The sequence below is a fragment of the Trachymyrmex cornetzi genome, unplaced genomic scaffold, assembly GCF_001594075.2.
Source record: "Trachymyrmex cornetzi isolate Tcor2-1 unplaced genomic scaffold, Tcor1.1 scaffold138, whole genome shotgun sequence".
Taxonomy (NCBI): domain Eukaryota; kingdom Metazoa; phylum Arthropoda; class Insecta; order Hymenoptera; family Formicidae; genus Trachymyrmex; species Trachymyrmex cornetzi.
Window position 1 is genome coordinate 797,774 of NW_017295960.1, and position 25,666 is coordinate 823,439.

At 33.8% G+C, this 25,666-nt stretch overlaps 1 protein-coding gene and 1 long non-coding RNA gene across 2 annotated transcripts; one reads left to right on the forward strand and one right to left on the reverse strand.

Annotated features, from left to right (window-relative positions):
- Positions 1 to 5,708: 5,708 nt before the first annotated feature.
- On the forward strand, positions 5,709 to 16,527 carry LOC108771025 (uncharacterized). The gene is made up of 2 exons (XR_001940628.1): positions 5,709 to 5,889; positions 14,341 to 16,527. It is a non-coding gene; the product is annotated as an uncharacterized LOC108771025 (long non-coding RNA).
- A 6,123-nt stretch (positions 16,528 to 22,650) lies between these two features.
- LOC108770906 (cytochrome P450 9e2) lies at positions 22,651 to 24,242 on the reverse strand. The gene is made up of 2 exons (XM_018522664.1): positions 23,519 to 24,242; positions 22,651 to 23,452 (listed from the first exon to the last, which is right to left on the reverse strand). Exons 1-2 carry the CDS (start codon positions 24,225 to 24,227, stop codon positions 22,719 to 22,721), a joined length of 1,443 nt encoding a protein of 480 aa, XP_018378166.1. The 5' UTR covers positions 24,228 to 24,242; the 3' UTR covers positions 22,651 to 22,718.
- Positions 24,243 to 25,666: the final 1,424 nt, after the last annotated feature.

Sequence of the window (25,666 nt, forward strand, 5' to 3'; positions counted from 1 at the left end):
CCAAAGAAAAAAAGTAACGCAGTTACTAGTAAAGTTATCAAAAAAGTAACTTGTAACTGTAACTTCGTTACAAGTAACGAGTTACTTCCATTCCCTGCATGTATATATGAGTGATCGTCAATTATTTCGCTCCAAGAACGATCCAAACTTCAACTACATCCTTGAGATATATTTATATTTTATCAAAAATTATATAATGACTTTACTTTATTTTGAACACATAAAAGAATGAAATTTACTTGAAGTACTTAATTTAATCAATCGTGAAATTTATACCTATCTCTTTATTTAACTGTAAGAAACTTCGAAAGATTTAATATATAACTCGGTGCTTAAATTGATAATTCACAATTTATAGTAATTCACATTTTTCATTATCAATAATTTATTGTTGTTACGCACTTCACTTGGAATTTTGTATTCATTAAATAATTGCAATGACTTACTGTAAATATATCTGTGTAGCAAGTGCGTCTAAATTTACAAATTAATTTAACAAGGCAATTGTCAAAGTCGTTACATCGTGCCTTGTTTATTATAACATATTATATAATATCACAATCAAATCCATGAAAATGAACTAGTCATATACGTGTGCGTACCTGTCTGAAAAATGATACTCTCGCACAGGTAGCCTTCCATTCGTATCGGCGCTCGCGTGAGAATGCAGGGGATGCAAAAATGCCGAAGCACTGTTTCCCACCCCAGATTCGGCAGCCACCCTTTAGGTCGCGCGCTAAGTGTTGCATAAATAACTACCCGTGCCGCATCGAGAAACTGGACTGTATTTCCGGCCATCTGCCTTATCGGAAATAACAAATAATTACGGTATTGCAATAATCATGGATCGTGACAAGCATAGAAATCGAGTTGCATAAAGAAAAAAGAAGAAAAAATATGAGGTAGTTTAAAAAGGTCGTTAAATTTAAAGTCAGGAAAATTGTAATCTCGGAAAGAAATTTTTATAAGTCCCTTTAAACTCAAATTATTTTCGCCTCCAATAGATACATTTTCGTCGCTTTTAATTAAAAATAATAAAGATGTTTAGGGCTGTCGTAGTAAGGAAAATATGTTTGTGTGTGCGGTACTCTTCAAGTACTATACAGATCTTTAAATACCGTCGATGAAGAGAAAGAAGAAATTCGTATTAGACCAACGAGAATAAATCAATTAAGAGAAATATTTTCGATCAAAACGGATCTTAGTATTTTAAGTAATAAATATTTCAAAGTGTATTAATTTATATATTAAAATGTCTTAGTTAGTTAAAATGTCTAGGTCGAAGCTGGATCTTCATTGCTTTAAATAATTCAATCTTGAATTACTAATATATACTATATATGTACTTGCATATATATCATATTGTAGTCTTTTCAAGAGGAAAGACCGGGACACCATGAGCCACAAAAATTCAAACTCTTAAAAGTGCATCTAAATATAAAAATGTTTGTATCATATTTTTTTTAATAATTAAAGCATAATGCATATTTTAAAATTTAATAAGTATATTTAGTAAATATTTATTTGTTTTTAAGAAAAAAATAAAAACATTTTTTAAGATATGACCCATGGTGCCCCATACCCGGGGTGACCATAAGTCACATACAAAATAGTAGGATTATGCAAGAAATAACGGTGACGAAAGTTGAAGAGTATTTTTAATTACAACATTATACATTCTTAGCATAGTCACTAATACAATAAAATATAATTACAACTAATAATTATTATATAATAAAATAGAAAGTTATAAGAGAACAAATGAGAAATAATTATTAACATAAGGTAAAAAATTTATTACGATAAAATAAAATTAATTGCTTAGGTCCGTTTTCACAATATATGGTCACCTAAAGATTAAAGATTACCAACAGATTCGTCAATGAAATTCATTCATGAATTTCTTGGTTACCTTTAATCTTTAGGTAACCATATATTGTGAAATTGGGCCTTAGAAGTATAAACTGCCCTTTTAGTACATATATTTTCTATATTGTCTCGTTTCATCATGAATATTTAATGTATGATACCCGTAATATCCCAATTATACTTAATAGAAAACTATAAAAAATAAATGTTAGATTATTACTTGTAACATATTAAGTTAAGAAAAGATGCGCAGAAACTTGCACCTTATCTTCATACATGTATCTTCTACTATAAAAACGATATTAAAATATTTTTATGCAGTTAAAAAGTTACCATTGCACCACGAAAATCATTAATGCTCAATGCTTTTCGATACAATGGAATTTAATCACTGCCACATAGATAAAAAATAGGGCAACGAAGTAATAGTCATATTGTACCAGTAATATTAATTTAAACATTCTAGATTATGTTAAACAATCGATAACCCATAGTACCCGATTTTCCCTACAATCTAATTCTGCAAATAGCGCGCCGAAATCTTTTTCGGTTTTAAAACGCAATCATGAATGGAACTAGATAGTAATATCATATATTAAATTAATAAACTATTTAATAAGACAGAAGAAATATGAACATATAATAAAATGAACGTCATATTTGAACTGGAAGAAGAAATTGAGAAAAAGAGGACTTTGTTTTCTAAAAATTGCAAAATTTTTAATCTTTACATCAAATCTTTCGCCATTGTCTCCATTACAAATTAAATGTTTTCTTTTAAAACACAGTTATCTTTTAAAATAATTATAAATTAATATCGTAAATAGAAATTACAGGGTAAATTACTTTTCATTTCAAATAGCATATTTTTCTATGTTGTTTATTTTAAAATCTATTTAAAGATCTCATCTCTGTCGATTACTTTCAAATACACAAAACTGATGGATTGCATCACATCAACACGTAAAACTATCGTGATAGACAAAATTCTGTCGCGAAGTAACTCTGGTACAGGGTAAAAATAAATTGATCACCGTCCTTATATTATCGTAGCGAGCGTGCTGAAAATAGCGGGAGTCATTAACCAATTATCTATCCCTGTAATCTCCCCCAATGACTAGTTGGTACCCGCATAGTTAACGTTGCGCGTCGACGAGAATTCATTTAACTGTTCTTTCCGAATGATTCACGTCGATCTTGCCTGAATCGTTGACGAATCAATTCCCATCAGGGGCATATCGCATGCTGCGGGTGGCGCGTGTCCATGTTCTTAAAAATCAGCACCCTGATCGAGGGTGGTCGCTCTTTAAATCAACAGCTTGATTATATTTTCCCAGACAGAGCAAGATTTATATTTTTGTAGCTTTATAATTTTATTTTTATCATTCATTAAACATAAAATGAGACTAAGAATAATGCAAATAACGCTGCTAATACGTCCCTGAATGCACAATACTACACTGTATTAAATTTAATGTTTACCGCTGTCAATAAAATATTATTATTATTATTTATAAATATTATATATAAATATTATTTTATGTATACAGTTGGAAAATTGTGTTAAATTTAACATTTTACGTATCTTAAAAGGTCTATTTAAATATATGTTTAATTTAATATACAATAAGGTGAGTATTAGAAGATAACATAAATATTATTTAAGAAGGTAAAAACAAAAATGGTAATACCGACACAGTTTGTAAATAAACAAGTAGTTTTTGCAGGAGAGCAGGTTGAAGTTAAACGAGTAAACACAAAAATTATTTATCGGACGCAATTTTGTTAAAGGAAAACATTTTTTGTTTTAACATAAAGTATCACGTCTTGTACTTTGCGGGCGCGAATTTTGAAACGCCCTTTACACATATATGTATATATAACGATGTATAATCATTTGCAGTGGGCCGTATAAGAAAATAAATTATATTGTATGTAATTCAATTATTATATGTATATATACATATTATAGCTGCATTCGAGAAGATGCTATTAGTGCTATTTGCTTATTTCATCTTTGCCGTTCATTAAAACAAAGATACAATTAATGACATAAATCGTTAATAGCGTCTCTCCGAACGCACCTATATTTTTGTATATAATTATATATTTATATCTATTTATGTATGTTAGAGAAAAATTAGCTACGTTCAAAAGTTGGTCGAAGCTGCTAGCTTGCTCGCCAAGTAATTGAATGCAATTGCGATTGGATTCTATAAGTAAAGATTGGATTCTATAAAACCAATCATGTTCGGTGAGTAGACTAGTTGCTTTGCCAACTTAAACACAGTCATAGAAACTCTAAAGAATATAAAAGTACAATTTAATGAAAGATTATGGAATGAAAACAAGGATTGATTTAACGGGGAAAAAATAAGTTAGACATACAACACACGAGAAAGAAAAGGCGATATTATTGATTAAAAATTGATTAAATAAATTAAATAGAATTAAGAATAAATATGTGATAAAAGGTTCAAATTATTTTATAATAATTAGCTTATATAGATATAAGCTTATGTAGATATAAATTAGCTTATACAGATATAAGCAAATTATCCAGCAACATTTCTTTGCTTTCTCATTAGCCATTTACTGACACATCAGTCCGATCAGAAAGTTTTAACAACATTCGTAGGTAAGTTTAATAAAATTATCTCACAAGCTGTCATCTCAAAAAGATTTTTTCTTTTTGTGTACATTGTACAAGTCATACCGGTCATACATACACGCAAGTACCGTTAGTGAAAAATTCAAGAAGGGGAGAGAAAGGAGATGAGAAGGTCTATGAGAAACGGTCAACGAATAAGATTCACATAACTGGATCCGCAGCTATTATTAAAGGGTTAAAGAAATCGTTGAGATATGTAAAAAAGAAAATCGATTTAGCTGTCGTAACACACGAACGTTAAACCGGTAACTCTCGCGTCATCCTGCAAAGGGCGGGATGTGCATAACGACGGTTAAAGAATAACAATCACATCGAAGATGCGTTATTTTAAATAGAAAAAAAAAAGATATTTCCATTTATGCCTTTAATATCGACAATTATTTAAGATCTGCAAATCCAGCTGATAGAATAAAGATACGAGGACGTTCAAATTATGATTTAACTCAGAAATTTTAAATTATTTAATCAATTAATGCTGTGCCCGAATAGATACAAATACAGATTTAGTATTATAAATGCATTATTTATAATTGCAAAAAAATATTATCTCTTTTGTACCACTCAGAATATATCCTTTAATTCTGTATATAAATATATACAATGAGATTTAAAGGCCAGAGATTCATGTCGTTCCGCTTGGAGATTCTATTTACGTTCTTCCTGAGTCTTAATTCTAACAAGACAAGCGAACTAAATAAATCTCTATTCTAGACAACTCTTAGACACCTGGAGATATTTTTCACGCACTGTATTCCGAATTTACCGTCGCAAGGAGATCCCATTTGGCAGAAATTTCCGAAAGTTCTCTTTATCTTTCTGCCGGCACCTGGGCCGTTCGACCCCTTCGAGATTTTCAGGGGGCGACTAGGACCCCTCGGTGGAGAACATCGGGGAGAGGAAACTGACACGTTGCGCACGTTACATGCAGAAACAGGTAAGGAGCGAACGTGTTCTTCTCGTCTCGTCTCGTGATCTCTTTTCCCCATCGTCGAGGGGAAAAGATGACAGAGAAGGGGAGCGGAAGGATCTGAAAAGGAACGTTGCGCAAAGCCGTTTTCCCAGGAGCCTCCCCTGAAGGGCCCCCATCAACCACCACGTGCAACGAAGGAAGGGCCTAGTGAGTATATAAGGGCCCGCCCGGGCTGCAATGACCTCAGAGCATCACGGTCAACGGTGCAGAGAGGAAGTCTTGGCTTCTTCGACCGATCGACCATCCCGGTCACGGTCGAGGAGGATCCGGAGGGATTGAAGAAAAGAAGAGAGAAGAGGAAGTAAGCTGCAGTCATCTAACGGCGGTCGCCATCATTTTTCTGTCGCAGATCCAATCGGAGCGTCTACCACCCACGATGGTGAGTATAGTTTCGGGTTTTTGTCCTGGCTAGCACGTGATCTTGGTGCTTCGATAGACTACGCTAAAAGTCATCTAAAATCTGGTTTTCGGCCTCCGCGGATCTTCGACGTTCTGCCTCGTGAAACGAAAAATTTGCACTTCTTCCCAAATAACAAATCGACTGTCACGCGCGAAAAACTGGACGAGTCGTACTTTGCACTTAAAGAAGCTAAATACGTTCTATTAACATTCGCGCTCTGAAAGAAATACGTTCGCAGGCAATTATTATAGAAAATGTTGTTATAGAAATTTGCAATTACCGCTACGTATCTTTTAGGCAGACGAACATATCGATGTCTTTAAAGTGAAATTTTGAAAGTTCAAATTTTTCGATTCGCTTAATTTTTCGCGAATGAGATAGTCGATTAGTATGATTTATCGTGAAATAAGAACACCAGAAGCGATTGGATTCGCTGACGTTTCAGAAATTTATATTGAGAGATTCAAAGTAAATTGAGTTCGAATTGAAAAGCATGATACACGTTTATTCAACCAACCGCGCGATTAATTATCGCATGTTTGCTAGATTCACGCGCGATGTAACGAACAGAGACGTTATTCTTTTTTTCATGGTGTTCTGATTTTATTCAGATAGTACTCTATACCGGTGGAAATTTTCGGGCAGGTAGAAAATGATCAAATTGCTGAAAACGAGAACAATAAATTGCCACAACGTGCCAAAAGAGGCTTAAAGTGAAGTTAATCGCGACGGAGATATCTTGAGATAATTCGCGAGACAGAATAGCGTGAATCTACGATCGAAATTCCGAGTTACGCGCGTGTTAATCATTCGGACCTACTCTATCCAGGCACTAATATCCCACCCCAAAATGTGACTTGAAATTTGCTCGTCTTATTTCCCCTTTCGCCATTGTGTTCGAAAATTCCGCTGCTTTTGTATCATCTCTTTCACGTCTGATCAAATTGCTCTCTGTGTGTAATAGTGATCCTTCGAAATTTGTACTCGTCTAAAAATAGATCGCTCTCCTCAAACTGCTTCTCGTGTTAACGGAGTTATCACTACTCACATACGCGTCCGTTGAGACCTTACCGATTACGTTATATAGCCAATACACCAGAATGACTCCTTGCAAGAAAACGTTTCGTGAAATCTTGATATGAATAATTATGTTGACAACTGCAGATTGATCCAAATTTGCCGGTATCGTTCGAGTACAATTTGCAACTCGCCGTGATACTAAAATCATTTGGATAATCTTCGTTTCGAGATTGCGAGTAGTGATATCACGGTCACACTCTCAGCTTCTCACCCTGTCACCTGTAGATTTTTAGAACGTTTTCAATTGCTGATCGTGTGCGTTTATGAGTGTCCAAAGAGCGCTCGTAAGCGTGCAATTTTCATAGATGATCATAGATTAACAATTAGATGTACAGATCCATCAGTAATTAATTTTGTGTAAACTAAAATGCATGCAATTAAATTAACACATCATGTGTGCACATTAAAACTCTCAGTTTCAAGCTGCTGTTTCTGTACCGACTCAATCTCTGATCTACTCTTTCATTTCACGCCGCTTATTAAACCCGCAATAAATCTGCATGCGTAGACACCTTTACATCCTGTCAAGCATACGTCATGTCCCGTCAGAAACTGTCGATACACCGAATCGCAAAGTAACACGGAGACAGCGTGAAAACCTTCACACGCGAAAGGTGTCTTTTATCGAAATTTTTGTGATGTAACTTCGTAACATAATAGCGGGCTTAAATTTCGATCAAAAATGTGCAGATCCAAGCAGGTGAAAAATTTCCTTAGTACCGAACGCGACATAATCGAAAATGACAATGACATTGAATATTTCGAAGCAATCCACGCGCAAGAACTTTTTTTTCTCATTTTGTCAACTCATCGTCCCGTTGAAATTGCCGTTCAATCTCAAGCTGAGAATATTTAAGCATAAATTTGAAAGAAAATTTTGTTTGTTATGAAAATATTACACTCAACAACAGCTTTATGATTAATATGAATTTCAATTGCTAAGATTTGAAGTTGTTTAAATTTGTTGGTATTGAAAAATTTCTAATGAATTAATGCAGTGGATAAAAATCTTTAAAAAACAGAATTATAGACGAGAATATATACATATAGAAAAATAGAATAAAGTAATAAATTTACGTGAACAGTTTGAACAATAATATACCAATCTAATAAAATCGATGCCATTGAAATACAAAAATTGATCTAACAATCATGAAATTTGTTTTAACAGAATTTTTATTTGTCATTTTGATATTCTATAAGGAAGTTATTTGATCATTTTTGCAAAATTTTTACAAAAATTCTATTTCTGGTTAACAGTAACTCAACAAAAGTTTATTTCAAAATTCCGATAACAATATAATATGATATAAACATGTCGTTATATATCTACATGAATACATATGATTTTCTCTGCTGTTATCGATGGCATGCTCATTTTGCATAATCAATCTCAGGTATATTCAGATAATTGATATTGTATGTCAAAACAAATTTAATTAACGTTGCACAGTTCCAATTTCAAAATGAGACGCTTTTCAAAATATAAGTTTCATGAAATAAAGCACACATTCCGAAAGATGTTTGAAATGCGATATAAAAAAAGACCTTTTCACGAACCACAAATCATATTATCTGGATAAATAAAGGATAAAATAGTGGATCCCTCCCCCTCCCCCTTAAATAAAAGCCAGAAATCATATTAGAATCTTCAATTTATCGCTGTAGTTTGAAAGAATAATTAACAAAGGTTAGTTAAATTTCGAGCACTACATATTTCGGCACAATATGCATGTATTATAGACTTTTTTGAAATAGAAATTGCCATTCTTGATATTATACGAAACTTTGATAAATGGAACACGATTTTTATTAATAGTATCTTGAAAATAATTGCAAACGAAATATGTTGAAATACAGAATAAGATAGAAGCAAGATAGAAAACCGGACAAAGTGTTTATAATAAAGCTTTTTGATAATAGTAAATAAAACAAAAAGTTTTTGATCATAATCTAAAAAGAAGAAATAACATATTAAACTTTATTCATTTGTACGGCAGACAAAAAACAAGTATATCTGAATCTTTATTTAATCCATAAAGTAATTGCATCTGAGGAATTGTTGAATTGTATGACAGGCATTCTTAAATATCTTTGTATTCAAGTTTTCAATATGTAATATAAGCAAAATTCATAAGAAATAAAATTTTATTTCTGACATGCTATAAAAATTTTATGGTTCATTTCATTATTGCATTTAGCGAATATTCTAACCTGGATATGAATTATATAACTTTTTCTTTAAAGAGGAAATTTACACACACATATATATAAAAATTCTCACTTTTCACGTTTTTCGCCTTAGTAAGGAAAAAATTACATGATTGATCCCCAGGGTACATATTATGGAATCATTTGGAGTGGATTTTGATTTGATTATTTCGGTTTCCCTAAAAAATACAATAGAAATCTAGAAAATAATTAAACAATTTTATTAATATATTGTTAAAAATCAGGACAGGTATTATGAAATTATTCAGAATCCATTCCGAATAATTTTATAATATCTGTCATGATCTTTAACGATAAAAATAATTTTCCAAAAGAAAAAAATGCAATTAACGAAACTGATATCCATACAATTTTTTATCACAAGCAATAAGACTAACCGAAAAATTTTTATTACAAAAATTAACGAAAAATCAATTTTAAACATTTAACACATTAATAGCGTACCTCTATTTTAAGTTGTCTGGTAAATAAAAAGTATTTTATTAAATCTATAGAAATTAGAAAACAACTCTTAATCTGTTATTTACATTTAGCTCAATCAATTCCAAATATAATTTTGTATCATGTTATTCTGAAACATTGGACCATTCATCAAAAATAGTATATGTTGTAGAAATTTCAAAGAGATCCTTTTCAGCAGCATTATTGAGAAAATCTAAATTATATTTTCGATATTCCAAAAAACTATTCTATATTCCAAATAAAATACCCAAGAATATCCAAATCGGTCGATTAAAATCAGTAAAAAAAAACCTTTGACAGATTATACAACAAAAATTAATAATTATAGCCTTTACGTAAAATTATATAATTTTCGTAACAAAATTAAGAGCAATTAGTGACAATATTGGCAATGTTGAAAATTATATATCTTACAACTGAAAGTAAAAACATTCATCACGAAAGAAATTATGCTGTTTGGGCAGTTGTTTCACCTGTTCGCATATTGGATCAGTGCGAAGGGGCTCGATTTTCTGCTCCCCATATATTTAAACGCCGGAAGCAAAGAGCATGTCGATCGATATCGGTATACGTAACTAGTCTAACACTGCATTGATTCGGTCACCGAATACATTGATACGAAAGAATTATTTCTTTGAATGGATTTCCATATCCAAAGGAATTTACATTACTAAAAATATAAGGTACACACAGAGTATCACTTTCCATTTGATCTATTTGATCCTCGCATCTAACTGGATTTGCTTACAACCGATGAGAATGTATGACAAAAATATAGATTCGTCCCTATATATCACAAATGATAATGATCACAAAATTTACTCTGCTTCGGTCTTAAAAAGATTCACCGTATTTTAATAATACAACTCCCAATTGCCACGTGAGAGTAACATACGTGTTACTTTCTCTAGTTTTGTATTACGATACTTTTCTGAAATCGGTTACATTACGGAAAAAACGTGCGCGCATATAAAATTGGTTTCTTCAAATAGAATTAAAGCATTTTTATAGACCCTATTTGAATAAGTTATTCAAATTTATTTAACGTTGTCAAATCAGCATAACAGATTTTTTGGTACACGCTATATCCCGCCAAGTTTTCATTATATTAATTTGTGTTAATAACACCCCGAATAATATAAAATTAAGATCACGTAATAAAGTGAAAAGTGAGCTTGCAATAGAACAATGATATCAATTCAATAAGTGAAATAATGGTTACGTTTTGGATTATAAATGATACTTCTGGCCTTTTAAAATCAATCGCTAGCATTATACCATTTCGAAAATAATTTCCATTGTTTCAACGAAAAAATAGAAGAATTTATCGGCTCTTATAATGGACACTTTATAACATGTTTTTAAAAAAAAGATATCTTTCGAATTTTTGGATACAACAGAACCTTTGAATTGATTTGAGACGTGTAAAGAATATAAAAAAACTTCATTAGAATGTGAAGAAAATAAAAAAACATAGAGAAGATACAAAGACTGAAGAACATTCTCGAATTAAAGTGAAGTTTAAATTTAAAATCACATGTAAGATAGCATTTTTTAAAATATCAAGAAATTATAGCAGTAATTATAACAATAGAAACAAATAGATTGAATATTTCTTTTGATTTTATGCTACAAAAAGAAAAGATTCTCTCCGTTGTTAATTGTTTCAATAATATCCGAGTGAAAATTCCTGAATGGTTCAAAAATAATTCTAATTGCTTCAGACGAGTACAAAATATCTTTGGATTTTCGTGCTTTTCCAAAATTCATAAAACGACCGGGCGAATCGTTTTGTTTCCGAAAGAAGATATACCTACATAGAAAATTGTCAATTTAGTTATCGCAACCAATATCAAAGAAATAATCTCGCGAAACTAATCATTGACTATTGCCAGTTTTCTTCAACTGCAAAATTGCAAAATCTCGACAGCAAATTATAAGAAAGACGTGTCACAATTATAGAAATCGTGATCTATCAAGGAAAGATGATTTTTAAGTGAAATAAATGGAATACTCGATTACTGCTTCATCATCAGTTTCACGCGAGCCCGAATAATCTGTGAAACCGACCATCAAAGTTGTATAACGTAACGAGCTAAATAAATACATTGCTCAAGATAATCAGCGTAACAGGTCGACAAAGATCAGTCGTCGAAACCCGCTCAAGACCACTCTAACGATCTGAACGAACGTCAAACGCCAACGAGAACACCACGCGATCGTTAGCGGAAGAAAAGATTCCGGACATCAAAACGCGAAGCAGGCCGGACTCGCGTAACAAAGAGCCACGGCTTTGGCATTGTCGCGCGGCCTTCAAGAATCTAACAAGCCACAAAAAAAAAATATAAGTTCTGTTTTAAGAGTCCCTCATACGCTCCGCGTACCCGGCCCTTCTAACATCCGCACAAAGGTATTTCGTCACTTCGCTCCCGTTCCCCTTCGCGTTTCGTGATTTACCCGCGTTCCCAGGGAAGAGAGAGAGAGAAAACCTCCAAAGGGGGCTAACTAACTCATAATGCCTACAAGTCCCACGGTCCAGCATCTTTGCATCAGCAGTACAACAGCACGACTTCTTTGTCTTCTTCTCTTGCGGCCACGCTTCTCTTCCACGATTCACGCTTCGCCCTCTTTTTGTGCTCTCCGGTCTTTCCGGGGCCGGTTGTTCCGGTTGTACACACAGGGAACCGTCGAGGTCTTTGATTCTCGCTTCTGCTCTGTTCCTCTCAGCTACACTTTCCACGCTCCCTCTCTCCATCATCCCTCCGTCATCCCTCCGAAACGCGAGGATAATTGACATATTGTCGACGAATCACTAACAAAATCACGCGTTTTATTCAAGATTGCAGGCTACTACCAGCTGCTCGCAATAGTGCGTATATTGTCATATATTTCGTATAATCGTGGTAAGCAGTATTGATGCAAAAAAAACTTTGAGATTTCATGAGAGCCGCATGGCACGAGCGTTCGAAAGATTTCTTGCAAATTACACGTTACAATCATCATGCAAAATTATATTACAAAATAAACAGCTTGTGCTTTACAACATCTCGTATTTCTGGAAAAAAGGAAGATAGAAAGAACATGAATCTGGTACTCGTAGAATTTTCCAGGATCATTCCTCAAAATTATTTCAATTTCGGTTCACCGACGAGGTGTATTAATTTATTTGTGATTATATTATTGCAAGATATTCTCTCTGGCAACTTCGAAATCTTTGCAGCGAGATGTCGAGTCAAAGTCCTTCCACGATTATCGTCTCCAATGTAGGAAGAGGAAAAAAGTGTAGCTTATAAGAACAGATACGCTTTGACGATAAATCCGTCGTTTAATTTTCGAAAATATTTGTCAGACTTTGATAACTGCCATGACCTTTAAATCTTGTTTCTTGGCTATTTATGCGATATGAGTCTTTTTAAAAAAGGTCAGAATGAGTCTCTTTCAAGCAACAGATAAAATGATGACCGAAAAGAATCTTTTACCTTGGCCGAGATAAAAATAAGATTTATTTGGAAACACTTGACTACATTCATGTTTATAAAAATCGAAACAAACTGATTCAAGATTCAAGGACAGTGATTGTATAATATCGTTATTTGGGGTGATCGGTATCTATTAGGCGAATGACCGAATTGCTCTAAGAAATCGAGTACACACAGACAGACTTCCAAGGTCCATTTCGTAAAAGCACGAGCAATAATTCACTTGATGAATACAAAATCCGAAAAACTTGTCCGTCATTTCGATGCAGAATTCAAAGTTTTACATCTGAAAGCTATCTATAAAGACGAACGTAAAAATAAAATGTACTAGAAAAACAGCTTTTCTCTTGAAATTGGAATAACTTCATCATTGTTACATTTGTCAGTAACGATCAAAAACAGTAATCAAATTTAGTGCATGAAATCAAAGTACATACAAAACTAAATTACTAACTGTTCACGAAAAAGAAAAATTAAATGGAATATTGCATTATAACAAAACTGAAGATGAAATTGACAAAAAATGAAGATAAAATTAATAAAAACAATATTTGCCAGATATCCGTTAAATGTTGATTCTCAATCTGATTCAAAATTTCAAAGAAAAAAAATAGATTTTCCAACATTTTACATTGTAAATTTTCTACATCAACACTTTTCTTCAACACAGCTAAATTTTCCGAATATGATATAAATTCATCGTGAAGTTAAGCGTCGCGAAGTATTTTCCGAACAAAATGCAAATCGTTTACATATTACAAAGAACGGATGTAAGTCTAAAAATCTCATCGGATCATTCATCATTTACTGCAATCTCATCAAGAATACGCTTGTACTGATTAAAATTGATCGAAATTCCTTGCCCATGGAAACTCGTTGATAGGTCAAAAGACGTACAAGGCGTTCGCGAATTCTGAAAAGATAAGAACAGCAACAAATAGTGAAGAAATGTCTATCTTTCGGTGTCTTCAAAGACGACGCTTGGCGACGACTGCACGCACATTTTTCGAACCTGCACTAGCTAGTACTATCCGAAATCTCAAAGGGACCACTTTGTTTAGCGACACTAAAGAGCATTTGGTAGAAATCGGTTAGATTAGAGTTTCAACACACGGAGAAAACGTGAACAACCGGCCCTTGTGTGTTTTTTTCGTAGCTAACGCTCACACCCTTCCAGGTCTCACCACTCGGACGGCCCGGGAAAACGAGGCAGCAACAATCAAGGGCAATCAGGGCACCAATCATGGCATCAACCAGTCGACGGGACGGCGCGGGTGGATCAACATCAGCGGGTGCAGCCGGAAACCCGTGTGTCAGGCGGAAGCCAGCTATCCGGCGAGGAGCCAAAATGAGTAACCGAAATGGATAAGGAAGTGTATCCGGCGCGATCTCGTTCCTCGATGATCGGGGGAGATCATCAGAGATCTCAAGAGCGACGATCGCAACAATTCTTCAGTCCACCAGGCTATCTATTATATTTATTGTATCTACGGGATTTGTTGAATTTATCGCCAACTACCGCGCATCATTCGTTTCAAGTTATCGCATTCACACATTTCGCACACAAGAGGGGAAAACAGGCTCTCACGTGTCTACCCGGCGAGCCTGAGGATATTAATGATTTATCTTGCACACTCGAAAGCGCCTTCGAACGAGACATCCTCGAGGCGTACACAAAACTCCGCGAGCTCTAGTATCGAACGAACCTTCCGGCATTCGATCTCAAGACCAAACCAGGCAATTTTTATTTTCGTTGGACCAACCATCTTCCGTCTCGACAACGTCTACGCCACACGCCAGACGGCGCACAATCGTCAATCACTCGATCTCCAACGCGAAATTTTCGGAAACTCAGGAATCGCCTGACTGGCGGGTGGCTGCCCCCTGCCGTTCTCGCCGGACCGAAGAGCAAAAGCAACAAAATCGAATACTTTCAACGCAACACTTGGAGCATCGTCAAAAACAGCAAACACACCTGGAAACGTCACACATTTACTATCACTATTATTATTACTTCAAAAAATCGAACGCCGACGTTACTTTCACCCTCACAGCCAATACTAATACTAATGATAGTAACACTATCGACGAAAATTCTCTGAAAAATCAATAGAAATTCACGGAAATATCACACAGCGCGTGCACCACGCGACGCACTTCAGGAACGCGCAGTTTCACTTCAGGAACGAAAAAGGCACACACTCATAACACGCACGCGCACGTAATTAGCGTGCTCCGCGTTGTTTCGCAGCGCGAAAAAAAAAAGAAAGATAAAAGAAATTGCGAGAGTCCAGACTCTGCCTCGCTCAAAATTGGATTGGAAAGGACAAAACGTCTCTCCTCACAAAAGGCTCACGGCATGGACGGAATCGTTCCTCCGACCTCAACCAGGCAACCCTTCGGTCTATACGCCGCCACAAGCGCAAGTCTCGCACACCTCACGATTATTATTTCGCAGAGCATTTACCAAACGGTCGCAGCAGGACGCGCGATCTTTTTTCGTATGTATACGATTTACAGGAGGCATTACCGCGGACCGTACCGCGAGGAAAAAAAAGAAACACTTCTCGTTACACTTCCCTACGTTCTTTACGCGCTGCGCCATCACCAAAGAGATACAACGTGATTCCAAGTTCACGTACGATTTATCGATGATTTATTTTCTCACCGACTCTTCCCGGCAATTTTACGTGAAACAGTTCCAGCAAGACCATTTTTGATCATTTCACGGTTCAAACAGGAGACAATCGATTAACGCGCATGTCAATCAACGGCATGCAAATTAAGGCTTCAGAGCAGATCAAAAGCGCCAAATCGCAAAATCGGTAATCACGACGTAAATTACATCGTGCGGCCAAAACAGTGCTGCACCGATCTGAGAAAAAAAAAACGATCTTCCAGAACTCAACCTGGCGACGAAGAATAGAGGCTCTCGATCGAAATTCGTAAGTTATTTCGGATCGACGAGTTAGCGCACCGTCAAATACCTGACCTACAACTTCTCGATCGATTAATGATTAGCAGAAAGAGAAAAAGAGAGAGCAAACAGCAGCGCCCGAAAAAACAGACGATCTCAAAAGCGACCCGCGCAAATTTCACAAGCAAAATCCACAGGGAAGTGGGCGGAAAGATTGACATTCAAAGCAGATGTCATCCCCAAATCAATCGAAATCGATCATTAATCGAATCCATTTATATCGAACCCCAAAATCAATTGGATCAACAATCAAGCTAATTTATATAACGTTCGTTTGCGAATGACGCTATGCAAAACAGTACACGCGGAGTCCTTTTTGGTCCAATCCAAGGATACTCTGAAAACAACCAGAAATTATCAGCAAAACCTGCGAATAAACTTTCACAAGAAAAAAAGACGAACTTTCGCACGCGGCTCTGTAGCGGCGTAAATCAACTATTTCATCTGAAAAATTACGTCCAACGAGCAAAAACCACCTTCAGGAACACGAAACAACCGCAAAATACCGCCAGAAAACAAGAACGGCGAGAACCATTTACTCGGAGCAAAGCAAACTCGGAGAGAATCATTTATTCTCCGTTACTCCAATAAACTCTGCACTCGGCCACAAATTCGACACGAATCGCACAAAGATTCGAATCTGGATAGAAGAATAGAATTTTACATCGAAAAGCACTCCGACTCGATGCATATCTCAGGACAAAAATCGCTGTCGCGGACTTTTCCGACTGTGCAAGAAACCTCGACAAGCTGAACGGAACTTAACTAATCGACAACGATGTTTTATTTTACTCCTGTCAAGCAAGAAGAGCTCGAGGAATCAAGACGAGCAAAGGGCTAATTATGTTTCATGGAAATTCATCGGAGGACCTACCCTCGGACGACAACTCTTGGACACACACGGATAATCGCGAGCACCAAATCATAGCGGAACAACATGGGACACAGTCGTTTGGGTCAACAAACAACGCGGACGTCGTGGAACGTCGTGGGACCATCAGCAAAGGTACTATCCCTTGTTCTAATCGTACAATTTTATCCTAGATTATACTTAAGTCACTAACGATATCGATCGAAACTTCGTGAATATTAACTTAAACTATTTGATATGCCGTAAAAATAGATCGTCATGATTCTGCATTTAGGCATTTAAATCCTTACTTAATTATGTATAAAATTCTCGTAGACTTAGTTTATTTATTTTCTTTTATTTTTTCTGTTTTAATTTGTCCATTATTTTTATTTCGTTCAATTTTGTTTTATCTATCTCGTGAAATCGTCGTTAATATCGAAGCACAAAGCGCGCTTTCTCTACATAGATCTCTGAAATGTATATATAAAAAATATATATTTCACTTTCCTTTAATGTATGCGTCTTACGTTAGCACAAGAGCTCGCGTATTTCAAGAGATACAGATTCGATTATAACAGAAATTGTAACTTGAATTGTAATAAAAATGGAGAGAAAAGTTCTGACATTTTTACGACTAGAAACATCGATCTCAGTGAAAAATATATGTAAACCATATAAAACTGCAAAGAAACTATTTATTGTGTCAATAATTATAAATAACGACTTGATACTCTTGATACAAACTTTCTGATTGTAAGAATGGTAAACTTTTAATCATCCAAATGTTATATTCAAGACTCATCCGACAAATAAATATGTTATAACTTTAGATTCCTAGCTGCGCTTTGTGAAATGTATATCATTCATTATCACATGTTGTGTTTAATTTTTATTGAATTCAACACATTCTTTATATTCCGATGATTTCACGGATTGATTAGTTATTCATTCTGTTTTCAGTTCTAATTTCTTTTTTGTTTTTTTATTTTCATTAATTTTTTTATTCATAAAAAAGAAGAGCATAAAAACCCCCCAAAAAAAAAGAAAACGGAAACGAAAGAAATAAGCATGAAAATATAAAGCTCGATACGTTCTACACGAAATAATAAATTAAAAGCCGACAATATGCCTCAAAAGTAATTAAATGACTGAATACAAAAGTAATTTCAAAGTAATTGAGATAAGTGCTTATGTTTTATTGTTAAAAAAATGAAAAATTCAATTTCGACAGCTATACGAAGATGCTGAAAGGATATGAAAAAATGTTGATTTCGCAAAATATGTTGATAAGCATTGCGAATTACGATACGTGAATAACGTAATCGCCGTTTTGCGAGACCAATAAGTTCCTTTCTGGGTCTACGTACTTTGTCATTCAAATTCTGCTACTTAGTTTTAACTATTCAGTGGTTCGACAGTCACAAAATACGTAAGTCAAGAAGAGAAAACTTAAAATTCATCTTTTGACTATTTTTCCGACAGACACATCCGATGTAGAACGTGAATATTTTTTAATTACTTAATACATATATACATAAAATTTAATTAATGCCCAATCGTATCGTAGGTATTTCGCGTTTATATTTAAGTTTTAATTTTATCGCCAACACGCTCAGTTAAGACAAAAATGTTTCACAGATAAGTGAATTATACTCCTGTGAGTAGTAATGAGAACAAGTCGTGGATGCTAATATTTAGTGTTGTGAAATGTCGTCTGTCAATTGTAAATTAATAATGCTTCAATGCTGTAAGTTAACAATAATTGCTCTAATTTATCAAATGCCTCTTTTTATTTCCATGATACTATAATTACTACATGAATTTTTCGTTAATTTACTGTCAAGCTTTACATCGCTAATTACCTGAAAGTTACAGGACAAATATTATCAATTTACAGTTGATAGCTTCATCTCGTAGACAGATTATTTAAGACCATTAATTTTTGTGAGACGATTAGTTAATTAGTTTAGATCAATCCATATATTAATCCATAAACATTTATCCAAATACAGTAAATAGAAATTTTTTCAACTTTAAAAATAGTCACATTATTATACATTCGATGAGTTAAGCGACATAATTTAACATTAATAGTTTTCTTTACAGAATTGGATATCTTTAGGATGTAGTTTTAAGGTCTAGGGTAAACACACACACATTTTTACAAAAACAAATTGTTTATGTTAATTACCCAGATAAAAGATCATTGGACTCGATGTAGAAAGTTATGAATGATTTGTACTTTGCCTGTAGTAACGATTGAAATTAAATTCTGTCCGGAATAATACGATCCGAACGAAGGCGTTCAAGGTACATTTCGTAAAAAAAAGAGATGCAAAACATTTCACGAAAGAGAATTGTTCAGATACAACGCGCAAACGTATTATGCTGCTTTTGAATGCTTCTCGTATGTTGCTTATCTGAATGTTATTGTTTCTGTTGTTTACGTTTGTATCGAATTTTACGTTTTTGGCCACCAGACATAGTACTCCTTCCCAAGATTCTCCCGTTGTTCACGTTGAATTTCTGTTTGGCACGTTGTTGCTGTTAATACGTTATCAGATGTTACATCCCATTTCCTTTAAAAGCCTGTTTAACCCTGTTACTTTATCGCATGTTTCCCCGTTACCAAACCTTCGAATATTCCCATTTTTCTCCAAAAGTTATCTTTAACACTGTTAATCCTTTGTTGATTGTACTGTTGATACTTTGTTCGTGTTGTAGATCATCGTTATTGCATCCATAAAACTCCTGTCGAATATTTGTACTCGGAAATCTATTTCATACTTCCAAAAATAATCGATCCACCCTTTCAGTTACTATAGCAAATTTTGAACAGACATTAAAAATTCTATTTGACTTTAAATACAATATATTCGCTATATTTCTGAAATCTTAAAATAATAGTTTACGTGTAAATATATTTCAAACGATTTTGAATCAAGATACTTCAATAAAAAGAGAAAAATCTTAGATATCATAATGTTACCTCAATCTGACAAATGTGCCTCTCAAAAAGTTATTAGTTTCTAAACCTATACTTAAAAAATCGTACTTTCTGATTTATATATGCTCTGTTATATTCCAAAATTTATAGAAATTCTGTTACATTCCACAATCCTCATAAATTCTGACGATACACATCTCCCCGTTTTATCATTGTTGAAAGTTCATACAAGTTGAAACATGTTCTGTATTTTGCGTTAAATTTTGGTCAGTTGAAGTTATTAGTTTGTCTGCCTTAAACATATTATTGTATAATCGTTACACACATTTATCTCGGTCGTTATTAATACCATTTTTGTTTACCCTACCCATTTGTTCGATCCCTAATATTATTATCTTTATTAATATTTGCTATTTAGATTTTATTACGAAAACATTACATTTCCAGATTACTTTATTATTGTTGACAATGCGACGGCAGGGCGATCAATCAAATCTATTCCAATTGGGCAATTAATAATATTTACGCTTATGTTTTCCTTTTTGGCATATATGAAAATTTATTCTTACGACTTGCTCGATGTAAATACGATTCTCGCAAGCACGGTAAAAAGTATGTTCCAAAAAATAGATGTAAACTCGAACGTAAAAATGAAAATTCAAGTTTCATATTTGAGACATACAATTCGCCAAATTTACCTTTCTTGAAAATAATTCGTAATATATGGAAAAGATATATTCAAAATCATATTATCAATAGAAACAACTAAATTATTTAATATACTCTAACCATAAATAAAGAAATTATTTCTATTGTACTTACATTTCTAAATTCTTTAACGAGATAATCGATTCAATTAATCTTCTTGCAGCTAAATTCTATGACAAATATTTAATTGTCAGAAACACTTGGCCAGCCACCATGACGCACCTATAATCGTTATTGTTATCTAATGTCTTTGTTACGTATCCCTGGTTATTGTTATACAAAATTACGTTATTGTTAAGTTACCATTGTTACCTCTAAATCCCAAGAAGTTGCATGCTATTAATGCCCGTGTTCCAAGTTTTTTGTTCTTAAAGAATTTGTCGTAGAAACTGTTTTGTTACTGTTAAATCGGCAGCAAAAGCAAGCATAATTCGCTCTTTCTTCCTTCCTCCGCTCTTTCTCTTTCTTTCCATCATCGAATTAAGATTAAAGAATCTAGATTTAATTGGTGAAATACAAATCGATCGTCAGTTTAATGATAAGATAAGATGAACGATAGAGATTTAAGATATCATACTACACACACGATACACGATGCGTTCATCAAGCTTTGACATCATTCTAGCAGAAATATTATGTTCCGAATTATTAATTTAATGTTAACTTGCAAACTGCCTTACGATTATTGTCTGCGAGATTGATTATACTTTGGTTTCACCGTATAGTGCCTTATTTGATACATTTTAATGTACGTATATAATAATGTATTCCATCAAATAATTCCGTAAAATAATGTAATGAGAATGTAGTTTTAGTGCAGCTAAGAATATATAAATTTTCGTGAGAAAAATACGCTAAAGTGCTGCTATACGACATATGTACATAATATATGTAGGTACATTTAATAAAGACATTCTGTACGTAATACATAAAACGCATTTTTTATTATTTATACACAGATATTATCTACCTTCCTCTTATGATAAATTTACAAGCAGAAAATTGTACTTAATTCTCGTATAATTTTGTCAACAGTTGCAGTTATTGCAATTACATGATTTAATTATAACTGAAAATTTATATTATAATACAATGTAATTTATTCCCAGTACAATCATTATTTATATTATACGAAATAACTAATATATACATATAATATATTATGAATATTAACTGTATATTCATATTTAATGCGTGCGTACACATTATTGCCATCTCCAAACAAAGATTCACTTATAATATGCCTTGTCATGTTTTCTAGAATCGTTTTAATCACAATATTATTCAGCTACACATGATTGATAATTTACATCGTAAAATTAGTGCGCAATAAATGTTATGTTATGTAATAATAATGCTTCGTTTTAAACATTATCTCTTTTCTACAATAATATCTGAACATACGCTGAAAATAAATTAAAGCATATTAATTAAAAATTTCTATCACAAATTTCATTTATATAAATGTACTGCTAAAGAGATCATAATGTTTCTAATTTTTTGGACAAATAAAATATTTCCCTAAAATTTAATAAAAATAATATTTTTATTATGTAGCTTTTATATACAATTAATATTATTAAAGTATCAATCAAAGAAAAATGATGTCTATGCAAGCCAAACACCGGATGTCCGTATGCAAAATATTTATTATTTAATGCATACTTAACAAATATACATTTTGTATAAAATAATAAATATTTTGCACGCGGACATCCAGTGCTTGGCTCACATAGACATCATTTTTTTTATTTACTCTTTGGAGTCTATTAATTCTTTTTATTATATTAAAGTATCATTTAAAACGATTGAAAAATATTTACCACGTTTACATTTACATTTACATTAGGAAAATAATCTTACAAAAACAAATATATTACAAAATCCATAGTGTAGAAAAAAGTAAATCAAAGAAAACAGTTTTACAAAAAAAAAACAGAAACTGAAAAACAGAACTGTTTTAAAACAGTTTTACTAAAAAAAAACTGAAAAAAATCTCGTAATTAAATCGCGACCGAATAACAACCCAAAAAATGCATCCAAAAAAAAAGGTAAAGAAAAATCTTGTAGTTAAATCGGCCGGATTATGCTCCAAAGACCGCCTTCTGCATTGGCCAGGAACGTCGAAGATACCATTTTTAAAGGTAACTGTGTCTTTGGAGAAAGCTCTATGCTGTACTTTCTCAAGAACGTAGCCAGACACGCTTTTATCTGCAGTTGAGCCATTCTCATTCCTACGCACATTCGCGGTCCTTCGCCAAAAGGAAGAAAGGTGAATTTCTCGATGTTGTGCTTTCTATCTGGGCCAAACCTATCGGGATCAAACTCTTTCGGATTCTCCCAGTATTGTGGGTCTGCGTGTAGGCCACTAACTGGTATCATGATGTGTGTTCCACGTTCTACGCGACAGACGAGCCCATCGGACCCTCTCAACTCAGTCTCATCTGTACAAACCTTGCTTAGGAATCCCAGAGTAGGTACGAATCTCATCGATTCATTTATTACCTGATCCATGTATGTCATATCCTTCAAGGCTTCATAAGTAATGACACCATCGTATTTATTCAGCACAGACATCACCTCCTCACGTAACTTTTCTTGCACTTTTGGGTTATTGGCCAAATTGAAGCCTATAAAACTTAAGACTGCGCTGGAAGTTTCATAACCGTCGACGAAGAACGACACCGCGTGGGACGTGAGAACTTCTAAGTCAAACTTATCGCCTTCCGTTCGTTCCAGATCAGTCATCAACTGGAGAAAATCGTTTCTGGGTGTCGTCTCCTTCCTTCTTTGTTCCATAATGTCTGCAATGATCGTTCTAAAGAAATGATCAGCCTTTTTCGGTAAAAACCTCGTCTTGAAAATTCTGCCCAACGCCGGTATAAAAAACACAAGGGTGAAGATAATGTTGTTCAAAACGGTCGAATCCAGGAAGGACTTGCCCAATGCATAGAAAGAATCTTTCTCTTTCTCTTCGTTGAAGCTTAAGCCATCGATGCCAAAGCCAGCACTAGATACCACCTGCGAGGTGAATCTGGAGAACAATTCCTTTAGCTCTAACTCCACTTTTCCAGCTTTATCGATTTTTTTGTCCAGATAGCCTTCGAATGTCTGGCACACCTGCTTGACGGTCTCGAGCAGGATTTTCAGTCGCATGCTGGAGAACGCATAGGTCAAGCGCTTTCTCCCGGTCATCCATTTTTCACCGTATGTGAAGAATGGATTGTTCGCCAAAAGAGGATCCAATTTCGGATCGATTTTGAAGCCGTTCTCGTGGAAGTTCGTAAAACTCGTCTGCAGCACTGTTTTTACCAGTTGCGGCTCGCGGACCATCAACGTCGGCGTCATGAAATTGTAGATTCCTACCATGCTGCGATCCCGATAAGCATTGTAGATCCTGCAACACCACTCGCCCATAGTGATCTTTTGTGTGGCGACTTCCCAGACGTGACCGACACCGGGCAAGGCTCCATCAGGGCAAGGTACTCCACGTTTTTGCCAATATTTATAATTTTTCGTCAAGAAGAGGTAGAGAATCACCAGAATTACAAGAATCGACAACACGATCGTGACAGCCATATTACTGTTTTCGAGAAGGACTGAACGATACTGAGTGGTTCAACGTTCAAGAAATACTCGTCAAACGACTGTTATCAATTGCGATTGCATCACACATGCAGTTGGTAGCGAAATAAACGAGCGTAATGGCAGGATGGCGAACGGGTAGATAATCTGAGCTTGTCATGGATTGATTATGTGACGTCGCACAGTGTACATCGGAAACATTATGTAATGTCTTAAAGATTAAAACTAATCTCGTAATGTATTATCAGTTGTTGAATATAGCTTAATTATTTTTATATTATATATAGGCGAACTTGACATTGATATTGAAACGATTCTTGTCCGCTACCCTATATTAAATGCTATAACTAGTGATTCAATAGTGCAATTGCCGGCTATTATTCAATGATAACATGATGTACCATATATACCTGTGTACATTTTCACTATACAATGTTGTATGTAATTTTATATAATATAGGGAAGAGTAATCTAAATCGAACCGTGTTCCAAATAGGACCTTTTTAATTTAAATAAATACGGTTAAGCAGATTTGCGTACTATTTATAATGTAAAGTCCTTATAAGACTGAACATATGTGATAGCAGTTTGACAGTTCTGTCATAATATTCATAAAATAGACGCAAATATGTATTTTCAGCCACCGTGCGAAAATTTTTTTAAAAAAGCAAATCCTTATAAATCATTATTTAAAATGTGTTAAAAATTTGAAAAGTAATTGATTTAAGATAATTAAAGAGTGTAGAATTCAAAAATATCAAGCATTTTGTGATCACATTTTGCGGTTTATTGTAAAATTTGTTCCAAAGTTCGAAAGGACCCGTGTCCAAATTGGACAGTACATTGAATAACTTATAGGCCTCGTTGTAATACTGGTGATCGGCTGACCAGATCTGGTCCAAGCAATTAAATCAGTAAAATATCATGTAAAAATGAAAAAATTTAATTTACATAAAAAAATTTTTTATGTAAAATCACTTGGCGCTGCTAGATCTCGATATAATAACATAGTATTAACAATATTATATGAATGTAATATTAAGAAAAATAAGAAAAATAAGAATGTAATACTTAAAAAATGTAATATTTAAAAAAATAACATATTAATAAGGAAAATTAGAATCATATTAAAAAATATGAATATTTAAAAAAATAAGAAAAGTAAGAAGCATTCCCAATGAGAGTTAAAGTATCTAGTGTATGTATATATGCGATTGAGTTATAGAGTGTAAATTATGAACGTTGTAAATACTATTAAGTTTAAGTCTGAGAAAAATAAATTTAGATTTGTAAACATTCGTTATGAAAGAGAAATAAATAATAAAATTTATTCTTATTCAGTGTAAAGTTAAGATTAAATTTATTACTTTTATTATAATTTATTTTATAATTTAAATTATAATTACCTTTTATTATTTATATTTATTAATTAC

What these genes read in the sequence shown, in the direction of transcription:
- LOC108770906 (XM_018522664.1), bottom strand. Translation starts at nt 24,227, where the DNA reads ATGGCTGTCACGATCGTGTTGTCGATTCTTGTAATTCTGGTGATTCTC. An exon ending in GTTTTTTATACCGGCGTTGG is followed by an intron (nt 23,453 to 23,518) that starts GCAGAATTTTCA and finishes CGATCATTGCAG; the next exon opens with ACATTATGGAACAAAGAAGG.